We start from the raw sequence: 17,775 nt of genomic DNA on the forward strand, positions 1-17,775 counted from the left end.
TTAGGACGTCTGATCTTTGACAACTTGAAGAAGTCCATTGCCTACACGTTGACTAGTAAGATCCCTGAGATGTCACCCTTCCTCTTGTTTGTCCTTGTCGGTATTCCTCTACCTTTGGGCACCGTCACCATTCTCTGCATTGACCTGGGCACTGACCTGGTAAGAAACAGTACTATTACTGTAGAGAACTTTAAACTATGCAATCAATTTTTAATTAGTTTTAATTGTTGTCACAGATTCCAGCAATCTCATTGGCATATGAAAATGCAGAAAACGACATCATGAAGAGACAACCCAGAAATGCTCAAACAGATAGGCTGGTGAACGTGAGGCTAATCAGTATGGCATATGGTCAAATTGGTAAGAGCATTCTTGAGGATGTTTTGAACATTAAATTGATTTAAAAAATCTGTAATATGGGTAATGCATTCAATTCATTCTTTTCCCTTTTAGGTATGATCCAAGCAGCTGCAGGGTTCTTTACCTACATTGTGGTTATGGGTGAGAATGGATTCTGGCCCAGTTATCTGCCAGGACTTCGAGTTGGCTGGGAAGACAGATCTATCACTGACCTGGAGGATAGCTATGGACAACAATGGGTAAGCATCAAAGATCTAGATAAATTTGAAACCAAAACATTTGAAAATCAACCTTATAATATATAGTTATAAACATTACTTTGTTCTTGTGTGTCTTCTTCAGACCTACGAGGCCAGAAAGATTATAGAGTCCACATGCCACACAGCATTCTTCATTAGTATTGTGGTTGTACAGTGGGGTGACTTGATCATTGTAAAGACCAGAAGAAATTCCATTGTACAGCAAGGAATGAAGTATGTAAACAAAAGAGATGCAAACAAGCTTCAAAGAAGCCATAAAATATTGGTGGATTGTTTGCTCAGTTCCAGCTCAAGGCTGCTCACCTCTGAAGCCTTATCATAATTTGTTCCTTTTTCTTTCCTAGAAACAAAGTCCTCATCTTTGCTTTTTTTGAGGAAGGTGCCATGGCAGCTTTCTTGTCCTACTGCCCAGGCATGGACGTTGCTGTCAGAATGTATCCTTTAAGGTAAGTGGGCTTTTGTAATGGGGATCTTCATGTTCAGACCTTTTCATATGTTTAGCTGAAAGCATATAAATGACATTGAAAACAACAGTAAAATTAACAAAAAACACTTGTTATCCTTTCAATTTAGACCATTGTGGTGGTTCACTGCCTTCCCATATTCACTGCTCATCTTCATCTATGATGAAATTAGAAAATACATCCTACGGCGGAATCCAGGAGGTACAGATGTTTGCAGACTTCATTATCCTCAATAAAGTTTGTTGTATTTCATTACTTTGGAAATTGAGAATGAATATTAATATCTGTGCTATTGTGTTTCAGGCTGGGTGGAACAAGAAACATACTACTGAAACAAGACGACGTTCAAACTCATGTTAGGAGACATTTTTGGATGTGCTCAAAGTGATACAGAATCTGGTCAATTTCAGCCAATAAATGTCAAATAATATGGAGCTGAATTTGTGTGTGTGTGTTTTTTATTAAACTGAAAAGAGTGATAAAAATAGTGATCATGCTCAAAAGATGTTAGTGCAAATCAAATATTTAAAAAATTCTTACAGATCAACTGATCAATATATATGTATAATACAATATATATATTGATCAGTTGATTTGCAAGAATGATGAGATGAAATAAAAAGCAATTAAGTAAATAAATCCATAATCCTATAGAGTGCCCCAGGGATGACGTGTTTTTGTAGGCCAACCCAGAAGTTAGCGGCGCACGGGTTCCCTCGGTTGAAAGCTTATGCATTTTTCTCATAGACATTTTTCGAAAATCGCAGAAAATAAGCTCTGTGTTTAACAAAGGGTTATGACACTTACACGTTTTTCTATCAAGATAATCTTTACAAGTTAACACAACATTTATAGATTTTAAAGCCTAAATAAAGTGGTCAGATATAAAAAGCTAACAGTAACGGACTACAGCACACCATGGTCGCGGATCAACGTCAAGCTTCCTCAAACTTTATTCAAAAACATGCTCGCTGATTATGATCTGTGCTGTTATGAATACTTATCCACTTTTTCATGAGAAATGCTGTCCAAATGTCCTGTTTGTCATGATGACGTCTAAAGTCCCCACCAAAGGAAGTAGTCCCTTTTAGCAGCTTGTTAGCAACCGCCGTTTTTAAGACACAGTAGGCTAAAAGTTTAAAAAATCACAAGTGGGTTATAACTGGTGTGTTTTATGTTATAGATCAAAACGTGAAAGTATTTAAAGGCTTTGTTAACCACAGACCTTATTTCAGGCGATTTAGCAAAAACCCATAGACTTTACGGCGTTGGAACAGGAAGTCCTAAAATGCTAACTCGCTTCCGGATTTTGCCTACAAAAATGCGTCATCCCTGAGGCACTCTATTGAGATGCACCCATACTGGTGTAGTTACATAATCTACCAGCAGGGGTCTAGACAAACCTTATCCTAACCAGCAGTTAGCATTTAAATATGATAAAAAAAAAAAAAAACGTGTATGTCTATAGCTGTCTTTTTATTACAGAAAAGTTTCACATGCTCAATGCTGATTCTTATGCACAGCTGACAGAAAACAAGACTCATTAACAACAGCAAATGTGACTCTATATATAGCTGCATTTATCCTATACTTTTATCCAAAGTGAATTAAAGGTTTAGTTCACCCACAAATGGAAATTCTGTCATTAATTACTCACCCTCATGTCGTTCCACACCTGTTAGACCTTCGTTCATTTTCAGAACACAAACTAAGATATTGCATTGACAGAAAGATAATTAACAATTTCAAATGCCCAGAAAGCTACTGAAGACGTATTTTATCAACCTTAATGTTATCACGTAAAGAGGATACTTTGTGTGCCAAAAAAACAAAATAATGACTCTTAATTCAACAATATCTAGCGATGGGCGATTTCAAAACACTGCTTCATGAAGCTTCAAACCTTTTGCTTCGAATCAGTGTCAAAAGTCATGTGATTTCAGTAAATGAGGCTTCGTTACGTCATCGGTGTTTCAAAATTTCAATAGTTCATGTGACTTTGGCAGTTTGATATGCAATCCGTAAAGCTTCATGAAGCAGTGTTTTGAAATCGCCCATCGCTAGATATTGTTGAATAAAGTAATTATTTAGTTTTTTTGGCACACAAAAAGTATTCTCGACGCTTCATAACATTAAGGTTGAACCACTGTAGTCACATGAACTGTTTTAAATATGTGTTTAGTAGCTTTCTGGGCAGTGAAAGTGTTAATTATCTTTCTGTCAATGGAGTCCTCACTAAGACATCTGAATTTATCAAAAATATCTTGTATTCTGAAGATGAACGAAGGTCTTATGGGTGTGGAACGACATGAGGGAGAGTAATAAATGAATTTTTTGGGTGAACTAAACCTTTAAAACTACATTCGATTTACATGCATAAGTCTAAATCTGTCTGTTGCATTCTCTGGGAATTGAACCCATGACCTCTAATACTGAGAGTTCAGGTACTTCTTGGTATCATGTGGCATGTAGTTTGTGAGAGATGTTTATACATATCAGTGAAACCAGCAGAACGTGCTGAACATTAGTCAAACATTCCTTTATAAAAACATTAGTTCACAAATGTGTGCCATGATGTCATCATCAGCTGTGTTATGCTACTAAACTTTTTGAGGAAGTAAGGTTGACAAACCAGTGAGGCTCTGTTGACTGACAAAACAGAAAGATGTTTACAAAACAAGGAGAAGGTAAAATTAAAATTAGTGCTTAATAGTGCATTATTGTACCCATTTATCAGATTTATTACAATTTAGTCATTCTTCACTTACCTTTGAAATGGACAAAAGTCATAAAAATAAGAGAGAATCTCATTTTTAATGAGGAAATCGTTCATAAAGACAAAATAAATACTCGAAACCTAAAATCGCAAACAAATATGAACATGAAAAGGATATTATGTTCGATATTAGCAAATTAATGTTAAAAAAACACAAATTATTATATAAATGAGATGTGATGAAGGTTAAATGAATGTTAAAGATAGATGACACCTGACAAACTCCTCCCAAATTTTCCCAAACTCCTGCCCTTAAAATAGGTTAAGCTGACAGAGTACAAATTTCTGAGCCAAGTTTGGATTTGTGTCTCAAAACAGGAGGATAGAGAGGATTCTCCTATCCAAAGCACCACATTTTAATTGAAATATGGAAAACAGGATTTGGTGTCTTTGCTGGAGTGTTTCTTTACATGTTTTGCTTCTTTTCTTACTATTTGATGTTTCGTTTGTTGTGTCGATTTTTTTGTCATTGCCTCTACTTTTTTATGGGGTAAGGTAGGGTTACAGTTTTGTTTTATGCAAAGCTAGGTAAGGTTACACTTTTGTCCTCGGGGGGTCAATAGGTGGAATTTGCATATATGCTTTCATAGGAATCAATGTATCATGTTGACTGCTCGAGTGTTACCCTTACGAAAAGTATACTTCAAGTTAATTGTATGCTTAAGTAATGTTCAAGTACATTTTAAGTATACTTTATGTGGTCAGTATACTAATGTGAATGTACTAGTAGTATACTTGTAAGTGTACTATTTCAGTACTGCTTGGGTGTACTATAAGTGTAATAGTAGTAAACTTTGAGTACACAACTAGTTCACAACTACGTTCCTCATTTGTACTGAATCTGCACTAGAAGTGAAACTAGTAGTTTACTATTTTAATACTTGTATCATTTTTTTAGTATATGAAAATACACTTTGAACTGTACTCAGTAAACTACTAGTTTAGTGGTTTTACACTAAGTACACTTGTAAGTAAACATAACATCATACTTACTTTACTATTTATATATTATTTTTGCAAAAAAAATTAAATAAATAAACAATAAACAATCTTCCAGCTTATTTCTGTTTCTTCTTCGACTGTGTTTTGATCAGGAGATTCTATCCTCTTTCAGAAGAAGTGTAATAGCGCCCCCTATCGTATAACAGTGGATATCCGGAAAATTCAGTCAGTGGCGGGGAAAGAGTAAAGTAGATTTGAAGTAAATGTGGAGTAGCCTACAAAAACGTTCAGATACTCAGAATTATAAATCAATATTTTCAAACAATGTACGTTTATAAGACAGTATGTAAAACTATGTGAAAAAGTATTTAATAGACTACTCAATCAAAAGATTAAACACAACTATAAGCCAAGTATACTTAAAACTACTTAATTATACTTTTAAGTATATCTCTGTCAAAATATTGAGTACTAGTATACGCCAAATAAACACTTTTCTGTGAGTACAAGTCAAGTATACTTAAAGTGCAATTTTAAGTATATTTCTGAGAAGTACATAAAAGTGGACTGAAAGTAGGCTTTCTTATTTTTTTAGTTTAAAAGAAGTATAATAATGGCACACTTGAATAAACGTATTTTTCGTAAAGGTATCCAAAGCAGACATGACAGTGATGAACTTTCAGAAAGTTGATTCTAGAAGTATGTGCCTATAATAAGTGTTTTGTAGGTTGCTTTGGGTAAAAGTGTGTCTGCTATGAAAGTGTAGGTGTGTATAAAAGCGTGTATATAAAAAAGAAAGAGTAGGCTATTTACGTGATAAATAACTACTTTTTTTAAAAAAAAAAGCTGCAGTGAGATTTCTCCACCACTAGTAGCACCAAAAGAACAGCAAAAAAAAAAAAAAAAAAAAAAAACAGAATTGCATTGTTCAGCAAAACAGGTAATCCTGCGTCAAAACTCACGCTGCTGGTTGAGCCTATGTTGTCATGTCAGGTCACGGAGAAGGTTTAAGAGTTAGATTCATTTTTAGATTCAATATATTTATTAAATATTATAAATATATGTATTATACCATATATGTATAAAAACGAGTTGCAGATGAGAAGTCAAAATGTCCAGCGTGTGAGACCTTGGCACATCTGACGCACATGGAAAATACTGAATTATATATACATTGTTTAATTTTTTCTTAACATAAGGAAAAAGTGAACTTAAATATTTAAGAAAGTCAAGTAAATACTCACTGCTCTTGTGGTGCAGGCTGTGTCTCTTCTTGATTGAGAGCAAAGAGATGCAAACAATCCATGATTTAAAGGGAGATCTGCTGGTACAGATGTATCACACAATTTCATTTTAGACATTTTATTCTCAACAATTGTTACAATTATTATATATATAAAAAAAAAAAAACGTTTTCTTTCCCTTCATTAACAGGCCAGTAGATGAATAAAGTATAAACCGATGGCTGAAGAAGCATTCTGTATCTCCACAAATGGCAAGAGGATTATGGGACCACCACAACCTGCAAACATCATCCTGTACTCTGGAAGGATAATAGTTGTTCTAGCTGTTAAACAAGACAAAGACAAATACATCTTTTTCACACAAACAAAAAATTAGATGCTTGGTAGCCCTTACAAAAATAACTTTATTAAGGATTAGTCCACTTTCAAATAAAGTTTTCCTGATAATTTACTCACCCCCATGTCATCCAAGATGTTCATGTCTTTCTTTCTCTAGTCGAACAGAAATTAAGGTTTTTGATGAAAACATTCCAGGATATTTCTCCTTATAGTGAACTTCAGTGGTCTCCAAACGGTTGAAGGTCAAAATTACAGTTTCAGTACAGCTTCAAAGAGCTTTAAATGATACCAGACAAGGAATAAGGGTCTTATCTAGAGAAACGATTGGTCATTTTCGAAAAAAAAAAAAAAATGTAAATGTATAAGCTTTATATAAACAAATGTTCGCCTTCCAAGTGGTTCAGCCAAAACCGCACTTTCGTATTCTTCAAAAAGCTTACGCTGAAAAAATGGAACTGCCGATGCGTTCATTCCGTAAGTAGAATAGGGAAGACATACAGCGTAAGCTTTTTGAAGAATATGAAAGTGCGGTTTTGGCAGAACCACTTGGAAGACAAACATTTGTTTATATAAAGCATATACATTTACATTTTTTTTTTTTTAATGACCAATCGTTTCTCTAGATAAAACTCTTATTCCTCGTCTGGTATCATTTAAAGCCCTTTGAAGTTGAAATGAAATTGTAATTTTGACCTTCAACCGTTTGGAGGCCAGTGAAGTCCACCATAAGGAGAATAATCCTGGAATGTTTTCATCCAAAAACCTTAATTTCTTTTCAACTGAAAAAAGAAAGACATGAACATCTTGGATGACATGGGGGTGAGTAAATTATCAGGAAAATTTAATTTGAAAGTGAACTAATCCTTTAAGTGTTAATGTAGTATCATGTACAAGCAATAGGGGGGGTTGTTGTTAAAACACTTTATTCACAGTCTGCATTTTTTTTCATTGAGAAACCCCCTCATTAACCCTATAAAAGAAACTCTTCATCATATGTGAGTGTACATAATTGTAAAGCACTATACTTTTATGCAGGGGTAAATATTTTTAATGGAGGTAAGTGTAAAAATCCTGAACATCAGCAACTCTTAATGAACTATTAACTGGCAAATAATAAAGGTTTCATAAAAAAAAATCTATAACACTAACAATTAAAAACAAAAGCTTTTATAATTGGTGTTTTATGTAGTGTCAAACAAATCTTCATCTACATTAACACTGGGCACATGCTCATTTGAATCTCTGGTAATTACCACAAGTTAACTCCCAGACAAACAAATATATCTTATAAAGAAGTAGTCTATGTATTTATCAAAAAAACCCAAAAAAACAAAATGGCGACTATGAAAACATTTTTTCAGAATGAAAATGGGGACTTCCCAACCACACGTCATAGAAATAATGGTAGCAGCAACCTCTTTATGACCCATGTGGAAACTTTTGATTCAAAAATTGAATCCAAACAAAAGTTGTCTATTAATACAACTTGCTTCATAAACTCGACGCTCAGTAAAGTTTGATTGCATTTTGCCTCTGTACTGCTTTTGGCCTCGGTTTTTTTCCTTTCTATTTTGGTGTGGGGAAATTAGTTTGTTTCCTGAACACATGACTTACAGCATGAGCTTCTCTCTTTGCTGCTTTAAATATTTAAATAATGGCACTCAGAAGTTTAAAAACGTGCATCAAAGCATAGAATCATGAGTTTTTTTATTATAAGTGAGTATTATATTATAAGATCCTACATTAATGCAGGTGTTTTAGGGCCTGGTTGAGGTTAATCTGCTCCTTTTTGCGGGTGTAGTAAATACATGCTTAATGTTGAATGCTTTTAGCTGGAGTCACTCAAGTTTAAACTACTGATTTGGTTGAATGAGTCTCTTATCAGATAGACTTTCTGGTAATATATTTGAGATGCCCTCAAACATGCCCTCAAACCAACTGTGATTACACATGTCAGTTATGGTGGCACTTCCTGTGTATGTGGTTTCTTCGCCAACATGAGTTGTTGTATGAAACATCCCTTTTGCCGTTCAGTCAACAGATTCTTGAGTAAATTAGCCCAGTGTTAGCCCAAGATTGTTTGACTTTACGTCCTGTGTTCAGCTTTTCCCAGTAACCTGATATGCAAATAGGCTGTCAATCTGAAGAGGAAGGTAAAAGTCTCTTAATGACTAAAAACAGTGTGTTTGCAGCAGATTAAAGGCATCTGATGGATGTAGATGCAACAAAATGGCACTTTGCATATGAATCACATGATGACTAATAGATGCATTAAGGAGTTCGTTAACACTGCTAGAACTTCACACAACTGCTTTCAACCAACATGACCATGCTAATGTTCCTATCATTTATTCACTCCCAGGATTTGAAAAAAGTTTCCTCCAATCTCTGTAAATCTGCCCCTTCCAAAAGTGCCATTGCTTTGAGGAAAGGTTTAAAATCAAATTCCAAGCGTTCTTTACAAAGTCCAATGTAAATGACAGTTCACTGATCTTAAAGGCCATTATAGTGACTACACTCTTAAAAATAAAAGGATGTTTTCACAGTGATGCCATAGATTAACCATTTTGTGTTTCCCCAAAAGAACCTTTCAGTGATCAGTTCTTAAGGAAACATTTTTTTCCACAATAAAGAACCTTTTGTTCAATGGAAAGGTTCTGTGGTTCTTAATGGAACGGTTGTATATACGCCCATCTTGGAAGAAAGCATGTTTTTTGGTGTCATGCAGCCTAAAAGACATGCTCTCATTCTCTGGATAAAGAGAAAGTGATCAGTTGAATAACCAGTTTTAAGAAAAGCTGTTCACTGAAGAACAGATGGATTGTTCACTGATCTTGAGAGTCATTTACAATGAAACACAAAGCAATACATGCCAATTGTGATAAAGATGGTGCAAAATTTAAGGGGCCTGACAGAAAGGGGCATTACTATAGGAATGTGTTGGTACAAAAAACCCACAATAAACACTAATCATGATAGAGTGATCCAGGGTTGTTTCTCTTGTCATTGTTACTTTTGTCCTTTGTGTTATCATTGTTACGATCTCTGTTGTTGTTTCTGTTTGTGGTTGGTGTTGCCACACATCTTGTACAGTACATAGTGTTGGTGGCTTGTGGTTATCTTTTTCTGTTTGGTTAATGTAAGGGAAGTATGAGTTTTAAACTTATTATTTTGACTTTCTCAAGCACTGAAGTTGTTTTGCTCCCACTTGGGGTAAAATAATGGGGGGGGGATAAACTTTGAGATACCTGTTGGAAAGGTTTATTTATGTTACACCCGGTCCTATCCTGGTCATAATACTCAGACAAAAATGCCAAATGGTGGTTCCGGTACCCTCAGATGTGTGATGATGCTGGAGAAATACGTTTAAGGCAGTTTGGAGGACATGGGGGCCATGAGGCTCTTTTAAATCGGTTGCATTCAGGTTAAGAGAGGCTATTTTATATATATTTTTTAGCTATATCTATACATTTGAAATGTTATACCTCCAACCCTACCTAACCAAACCCATGAGAAAAAAAAAAATGAAAGAAAATACTCTGGTAATACAAGATGTATCTTACAGGTGTGAACAGACTTTGTTATTAGCCTCAACAAAGAGTGTTTTCATTCAAAAGCTAATATGTCTGTTTCCCAAGAGGAAAGTTGCATTGTAAATGACAATGATTACTTCCATTTCATAACAATATTTACTAATATATATATATTTTCAGAATGATAAAGAATCTTGTAATTAAATAGATCTGAATTTGCTTTTTGTCTCTGAAATTCTTTCAAACAGTAAATAGAGGTTTGTGAAAATAGTAACCCAAAACATTTTAGCCATGCACAAATGTGTAATATGCAAAAAAGCAACATATAATAAGATAACAAAAGATATAAGTTATATGTTTATATACTATATGTTTGAGGGCATCTCAAATATATATATATATAACTGTAATGCTTCTATTCTGAAAGCATGTTGGCTTTCAGCAATGCGATGAATAGGTCTACTGTAATGAAACCAGATGAACATAAAACATTGTGTTCTAATGTTCAATTTTAATTCAAAATTATATTTAAAATGCAAATCATCGCTGATTTTAACAAGTAAATCAGAGGGAACTACAATGTCAGTAATTTTATCTGATAATCTTGTTAACCAGTTTAGCCATTAGTTCTTTTTGCTTTGAGATTTCATTTGTATTTGTGTGAGACAAACCCATAAAGAAGCCACAGGGTCTTTAGAAATTGTTCCAAATGTATTCAAATGCAAAGTGATGTTTGCAGCACCCTCAGCAGTGTGATGTGGACTAAACTTTAAGACATTGTGAAGGACATGGAGGCTGTGACAGTCTATTGACTGACAACATATAGCAAACCTTTTTTTAACATTAACATTGACAAGGTCCTGAAATCAGTCCTAATTCTGACGTGTAATGATGGGTTCTGTCCATTTACAGAAGCAGTTTTATTCATCAGATATTGACAGAACACAATATTTAGAGTCATTATTTACTTACCATGAAAATGCAAAAATGGTCAAAAGTGATAGAAATAAGTTAGCGTGCAAATATAACCCCAGAAATATGTCATAAAAAGACTGAAAACTAAACAAATAAGGATTAATGTTAAAAGTTATACATGAGTTATTATTAACAAGCCATAGATCTATTGATAAAGACAATAGTTAATAGACCAGTGCTTCACCTGGGTGTCACAGAAATGACCTACCTGTATAAATGAAGGTTAAATAAATGTTAAAACTAAATGACAACTCCTCCCTAATTTTCCCAGAACACCTCCCCATTAAACAGGTGAGATAGCAGGGTATAAATGTGTGAACCAGTTTTGGACACACAGGGACTTCTGTCTCCAATAGGCTCCAAGACAGGGGAACAAACCAGACTCCTGAAATCATTGGATTTTAGGTGGACGTCAAGAAGAAAAATGGGGCTTGGGGTAAGTAAACGGAAGCTATACGCTGCTGGATTTATCACTTAATTTGTTTCATTTTATTATCCCATTCTGCAAGATTTCCAATTATTCAAGTAGATTTTTTGGGGGGGATCTGGTAAGATGTTGGTAGAATGTGTTATATATATTGTTTTATGACTGACAGACGGGGAATGATAACTACAAATTGGCAGCAACTTCAGAAGATGGAGTCAAAAAGCCAAAAAGGGGGAAAAAGAATAAAAAGGACATGGAGGAACTTAAGAAAGAAGTGGAGCTGGTATGAAATTATTTGCACACACACACACAACAGAACTCTTTAACAATTATTATCACACACAATTATGCACCTTTACCTTTCTTTGCTCGAGATGCACACTGTTACAAGACGTCCAGAAATAACACTTTGCAGAAGTAGTCGATTCAATCACATGGAGAAAAACTGAGAGAAATTGTAAAACTTGTGATTATTACACTGTAAGCAATGTGTAACACACAGTTCTCCCAATACTAGGGGCTATATACCAACATGGGATATTTTAAAGTCCTCCACGGATCCTGCAGTTTTAGGTTATGCAGTGGTAAATGAATTTACAACATTATAGGGATATTTCACCCAAAAATGAAAATTCTGTCATTTACTCACTCAAGTTGTTCCAAACCTGTGTGGATTTCTTTCTTCTGCTAAACACAAAAGAAGATATTTTGAAGAATGTAACCAAACAGTTCAAAATATCTTCTTTTGTGTTCAGCAGAAGAAAGAAATTCATACAGGTTTGGAACAACTTGAAGGTGAGTAAATGATGACAGAATTTTCATTTTTTGGTGAACTATCCCTTTAACTTTCAAAGACAAAGACATCTACACAGAAAGGGAATACCATACCTTAGAGTTATCAAAAACACTCATGCTTTTACCATTATGTGTAGTCTGAAAGTGAGGTACTGAGATTTCAAATGTCTTTATTCTTCTGCAGGAAGACCACAAGTTGACATTTGAAGAGCTTAATCGGAAATATGGCACTGATCTGACCAAGGTAAGCATAAGGGACACTTTTGGGGTAAAATATCAACAATGCATTCTAGAAATATTCATATATTTTCTATTTTGAATAATTTGTGTGAAATTATTACATTTTGTGGATAATTACTTACCTAATACTTTTTGGTAATTTCATTCATTTCAGTTACTTTCAAGGCTACAACTTTTCAGTTTTTGATACAAAAAGTAATGGATGTTAGCCACCTGCATGCGATATTATTATTTATAAGCATTTGTTTTCTACATGCCTTTAATTCCTCCATTTTCATAACTTGTGGCAGGGTTTGTCCATTTACCGAGCAAAGGAAATCTTAGCCCGTGATGGACCAAATTCCTTGACTCCACCTGTTACAACTCCAGAATGGGTCAAGTTCTGCAGACAGCTCTTTGGTGGTTTTCAAACTCTGCTGTGGATTGGTGCCTTTCTTTGCTTCTTTGCATATTCAATCCAGGCTGCCTCTTCTGAAGAACCGGCAAATGACAATGTATGAGTTTTGTCTAAATTTCTACATGGGCATTAATAGTTCATATGTCAATAAATGTTGTAGCATAATAAGATCTGAGCTGATAGCCACCATGCTATTAAGCAAGGTACTTAACATGAGGTTTCTCTAGGGGGATTGTCCTCCTAATAAGTGAGCTGCAATCTTAGGATAAAAGAATATGGTTAATGACTTTTTACATTATTTTTTGCAGTTGTATCTGGGACTTGTGCTTGCTTTTGTTGTCACAATCAATGGATGCTTTTCATACTATCAAGAGCATAAGAGCTCTAGGATCATGGATTCTTTTAAGAACCTCGTTCCTCAGGTATGAGAATGTAAATGAATTTCACAAAAATAGCTTTCACGAGGTACAAAGGATAGTTATGTTAATCTATTGCCACGTAGCAAGCCCTGGTTGTGCGTGATGGAGAGAAAAATATCATCAATGCTGAGGAGGTAGTTGTTGGTGATCTTGTGGAGGTCAAAAGTGGAGACCGAATTCCAGCTGATATCCGTGTCATCTCTGCACAAGGATGCAAGGTAAGAACTAAAGAATTTCATAGCATAAAAATAATATGTTTACAGCAGTAAATGAGTTTTCATGAAACATCCCTTCTTGCTTTCCTTTCCAGGTGGACAACTCTTCCCTCACTGGTGAATCTGAGCCCCAGAGTCGTACTCCTGACTTTTCTAGTGAAAACCCCTTGGAGACAAGAAACATTGCATTTTTTTCTACCAATTGTGTTGAAGGTATGGAATTAAAATACCTTTACAACAGCTGTGGACAAAATACATGACTAAATGATGCTTAAACATGACATTATGCAATAGGTACTGCCAGAGGGATTGTCATCAACACCGGTGACCGTACCGTCATGGGTCGTATAGCATCACTTGCCTCCAGCCTGGAAGGTGGACAGACACCAATTGCTAAAGAGATTGAGCACTTCATCCACATCATCACTGGTGTAGCTGTCTTCCTGGGCGTGACCTTCTTAATCCTCTCCCTGATCCTTGGCTACAATTGGTTGGAAGGGGTCATTTTCCTGATTGGAATCATTGTCGCTAATGTGCCTGAAGGTCTCCCTGCCACTGTAACTGTAAGTTGGAGAGATATTATGTTCACATATCATTTCACACACATTTCAAAATTCCAATGATTTCTTGATGTGTGTTTACTCACGTAGGTGTGTCTAACTCTGACCGCCAAGCGTATGGCAAAGAAGAACTGCCTGGTGAAGAATCTGGAAGCCGTGGAGACTCTTGGCTCAACCACCACCATCTGCTCTGACAAGACTGGAACTTTGACCCAGAACCGAATGACCGTCGCTCACATGTGGTTTGATAACCATATTCATATAGCAGACACCACAGAGAACCAGACTGGAACCTCATTTGACAAGAGCTCTGCTACTTGGTCTGCTCTTGCACGTGTTGCTGGCTTGTGCAATCGTGCCGTCTTCCAAGCAAATCAGAGCCATCTTCCAGTCCTTAAGGTGTGCTAGGTTAATATCTATATTTTGGATTTGCATTTGTAGGCTTGAAACTTTAAGAGTTTCAGCAATGAATATGCATTTTTTATTTAGAGTGGCAGCTTTTTCATAACAATAAAATATGTTTTGTAGCGAGAAACAGCTGGTGATGCTTCAGAGTCTGCTCTGCTGAAATCTATTGAGCTGTGCTGTGGTTCAGTCGCTGAAATGAGAGAGAAGTACACAAAGATTGCTGAAATCCCTTTCAACTCCACAAACAAATATCAGGTATTTTTGTTGATGTATTCTTTGGAGATTCTGATTCAGATTTGACTGGTCATCCTAACAGTACTTTTGACTTTTCTAGCTCTCAATCCACAAGAATACCAATCCCTCAGAATCTAAGCACCTGCTGGTGATGAAGGGAGCGCCTGAGAGGATCTTGGATCGATGCTCCTCCATTTTGATTGAAGGAAAAGAGCAGCCTTTGGATGATGAAATGAAAGATTCCTTCCAAAATGCTTATTTAGAACTCGGAGGTCTTGGAGAAAGAGTGCTGGGTAAAGCCACCTTATGAATGCAGAAGAATATGAACACACAGAATGGTAAGTTACAGTACGTTTCAATAATTCTTTGTTCTCTTTCACAGGCTTCTGCCACTTTTCGCTCCCTGATGACCAGTTTCCTGAAGGTTTTGCATTTGATTCTGAAGAAGTGAACTTCCCCACTGAGAACCTGTGTTTTGTTGGCCTCATGTCCATGATCGATCCTCCTCGTGCTGCTGTACCTGATGCTGTGGTCAAATGTCGGAGTGCTGGAATAAAGGTGATGTCCTCATTTGAGATACACTGTTTGAATACACTGTGAATATATTACATTTGATGACAACTCTGAATCTTCCAATACAGGTTATCATGGTTACTGGTGACCATCCAATTACAGCTAAAGCTATTGCAAAAGGTGTCGGCATCATCTCTGAAGGCAATGAGACTGTGGAAGACATTGCAGCTCGGCTGAAAATCCCTATCGGGGAGGTAAATCCAAGGTAAACTTGTTACTTCAGCCCTTTACAACAAATTTATTCCAAAATTCAGCAAACAAAATTTTTGAATTTTTGAATTTGCTTTAGATGTCTGCTAATGCAAAGTGTACCTTTTAGAGATGCTAAGGCCTGTGTGGTCCATGGTGGAGAACTGAAGAATATGACTTCAGAACAGCTGGATGAGATCCTCCAACATCACACAGAAATTGTGTTTGCTAGAACTTCTCCACAACAAAAGCTGATCATTGTGGAAGGTTGTCAGCGACAGGTACTGTCAGAGAGTTATCTATCCAATCCTAGTTGATACTAAATGATTTCACCCAGCAGGAACCATTTTAATGCATTTTTTTCTCCCATCAGGGTGCTATTGTAGCCGTAACCGGTGATGGTGTCAATGATTCTCCTGCTCTGAAGAAGGCTGACATTGGTGTAGCTATGGGTATTGCTGGATCTGACGTATCCAAACAGGCTGCTGACATGATCCTTCTGGACGACAACTTTGCCTCAATTGTCACTGGAGTAGAAGAAGGTATGACATGTTATTGAGAACTTAACTGACTGAAGAATTATCAAGGTAACTTTGAATTATTTCTCTAACCTGTGTTCCACTTCAGGCCGTCTAATCTTCGACAACTTGAAGAAGTCTATTGCCTACACGTTGACTAGTAAGATCCCTGAGATGTCACCCTTCCTCTTTTTTGTTCTTGTCGGTATTCCTCTACCTTTGGGCACCGTCACCATTCTCTGCATTGACCTGGGCACTGACATGGTAGGGATAAGATGTCAATTTAGCTATCTAAATGAAGATAACTATAAAATGAATGTTTTCATTTTAATCTATTTATCACCACAGGTTCCTGCTATCTCACTGGCCTACGAAACTGCTGAAAGCGACATCATGAAGCGACAACCCAGAAATGCTGAAACAGATAGGCTGGTGAATGAGAGGTTAATCAGTATGAGCTACGGTCAAATTGGTAAGAACATGTCTGTTCTGTACTGAGCATTACTGGTGTTTATTGCTGGTTGTTTCTTACGCGTCTTCACATGTAATGTTTAGGTATGATGCAAGCAGTTGGTGGGTTCTTCACCTACTTCGTAATTCTTGCTGAGAATGGATTCTTGCCCTGGGATCTGGTAGGAATTCGAATTGGCTGGGAAGACAGATTTCTCAATGACCTGGAAGACAGCTATGGCCAACAATGGGTAGGTGTCACAGCTCTACCAAACCTGACACACGTGAAACCAACATTTCTATAGAAATATCAATCTTTTAAATAACGCTCCTGTGTTTTTACTTGTCTGATGTAGACCTATGAGCGCAGAAAGATTGTGGAGTACACATGCCACACAGCCTTCTTTACCAGTATTGTGATTGTGCAGTGGACTGACTTGCTCATCTGCAAGACCAGAAGGCTTTCCATCCTACAGCAGGGAATGAAGTATGTACAAAATGGGCCCGGCGTCAAACAAGCCATAAAATATTGGCCTGATATCAATCAGACTGAATTGTTTGTTCAGCTCCAGCTTATGGTTGCTCACTGCACCTCTAAAAGCCCAGTTTGACCAAATTATATTTACCATAATTTGATTTTTTTTTCTTTCATAGAAACAAAGTCCTCATCTTTGGTCTGTTTGAGGAAACTGCTCTGGCAGCATTCCTGTCCTACTGCCCAGGCATGGATGTTGCTGTCAGGATGTATCCAATGAAGTACGTGAAACATTTTACATGACCTTGAAAAGGCCATACATTGCCTAAGCATTTATTTTTTGTTAATTAACCTTGTTTTTGTTCTGTCATTTAGGCCAATGTGGTGGTTCTGTGCCTTTCCATATTCCCTGCTTATTTTCATCTATGATGAAGTTAGAAAATACCTCCTTAGGCAGAGCCCAGGAGGTAAAGGCACTTTTATTATACACCCAAGCAGGAAGTTTAATTTTAAATTACATAGATTACTTCCGTTTACAAATACAGTAGTTTGTTGAATTTTATTCCTTTCAGGGATAAAGAATGAACTAATATTTGTGCTGTTTTGTTTCAGGCTGGGTGGAACAAGAAACATACTACTAAAAGAAGAAGACTTTCTGTCGGGAACATGTGCAAAGAGACGTATCATTTTGAAAATATCAAAATGAATGTCAGTTTAAGTTAATAAATGTGTCAGATTAAATGAGCTGATTTTGTTTTTGTGTCTCTAACATTTTTTTTTTTAATGAAACTAGACATTTAAAACAAGGATCCAAGTAACAAAAGTACACATAGTTGCATTTAGCTGCATAGTATGATATGATCTACATTCCTGACATCATAAGAATATGTTTCAACAAACCCTTGAATGAACACCAAGACAGATGACAGCAATATTTTAAATATGCATTTTCTATACTTAGCACTTTTAATACTATTAGATG

The 17,775-nt window shown here is 36.1% G+C and overlaps 2 protein-coding genes and 1 long non-coding RNA gene across 6 annotated transcripts in view; 2 read left to right on the plus strand and 1 right to left on the minus strand.

Annotated features, from left to right (window-relative positions):
• LOC137032930 (sodium/potassium-transporting ATPase subunit alpha-1-like) overlaps positions 1–1,538 on the plus strand; it is a 19,557-nt gene extending 18,019 nt beyond the window's left edge. For 2 of the 4 annotated variants that reach the window (XM_067404958.1, XM_067404960.1), the window contains 7 exons: positions 5–159; positions 237–360; positions 454–599; positions 703–833; positions 965–1,066; positions 1,194–1,285; positions 1,388–1,538. In XM_067404958.1, coding sequence (XP_067261059.1) covers positions 5–159; positions 237–360; positions 454–599; positions 703–833; positions 965–1,066; positions 1,194–1,285; positions 1,388–1,416 — 779 coding nt within the window. In that variant the 3' untranslated portion in view covers positions 1,417–1,538. Of the gene's footprint in view, positions 1–4; positions 160–236; positions 361–453; positions 600–702; positions 834–964; positions 1,067–1,193; positions 1,366–1,387 lie in introns of those variants that run through there. The other 2 variants (XM_067404957.1, XM_067404959.1) reach the window with 1 other exon arrangement.
• Positions 46–11,980, minus strand: LOC137032933 (uncharacterized). Its single transcript, XR_010896764.1, has 6 exons — positions 11,680–11,980; positions 6,047–6,369; positions 924–1,121; positions 679–782; positions 489–583; positions 46–156 (listed from the first exon to the last, which is right to left on the minus strand). It is a non-coding gene; the product is annotated as an uncharacterized lncRNA (long non-coding RNA).
• Positions 11,230–17,775, plus strand: LOC137032928 (sodium/potassium-transporting ATPase subunit alpha-1-like). The gene is made up of 22 exons (XM_067404956.1): positions 11,230–11,329; positions 11,490–11,603; positions 12,300–12,359; positions 12,646–12,849; positions 13,061–13,174; positions 13,255–13,389; positions 13,482–13,599; positions 13,681–13,949; positions 14,037–14,345; positions 14,475–14,609; positions 14,689–14,881; positions 14,971–15,146; positions 15,230–15,366; positions 15,481–15,631; positions 15,724–15,892; positions 15,978–16,132; positions 16,217–16,340; positions 16,424–16,569; positions 16,675–16,805; positions 16,973–17,074; positions 17,169–17,260; positions 17,406–17,775. Exons 1-22 carry the CDS (start codon positions 11,318–11,320, stop codon positions 17,432–17,434), a joined length of 3,075 nt encoding a protein of 1,024 aa, XP_067261057.1. The 5' UTR covers positions 11,230–11,317; the 3' UTR covers positions 17,435–17,775.

The sequence above is a fragment of the Chanodichthys erythropterus genome, chromosome 12 (assembly GCF_024489055.1).
Source record: "Chanodichthys erythropterus isolate Z2021 chromosome 12, ASM2448905v1, whole genome shotgun sequence".
NCBI classification, from domain to species: domain Eukaryota; kingdom Metazoa; phylum Chordata; class Actinopteri; order Cypriniformes; family Xenocyprididae; genus Chanodichthys; species Chanodichthys erythropterus.

Bases quoted from the DNA above. Each gene is read 5' to 3' on its own strand.
- LOC137032928 (XM_067404956.1), top strand. The intron at 13,600-13,680 runs GTATGGAATTAA...ATTATGCAATAG, and splicing joins TTCTACCAATTGTGTTGAAG to GTACTGCCAGAGGGATTGTC. The intron at 14,610-14,688 runs GTATTTTTGTTG...TGACTTTTCTAG, and splicing joins ACTCCACAAACAAATATCAG to CTCTCAATCCACAAGAATAC.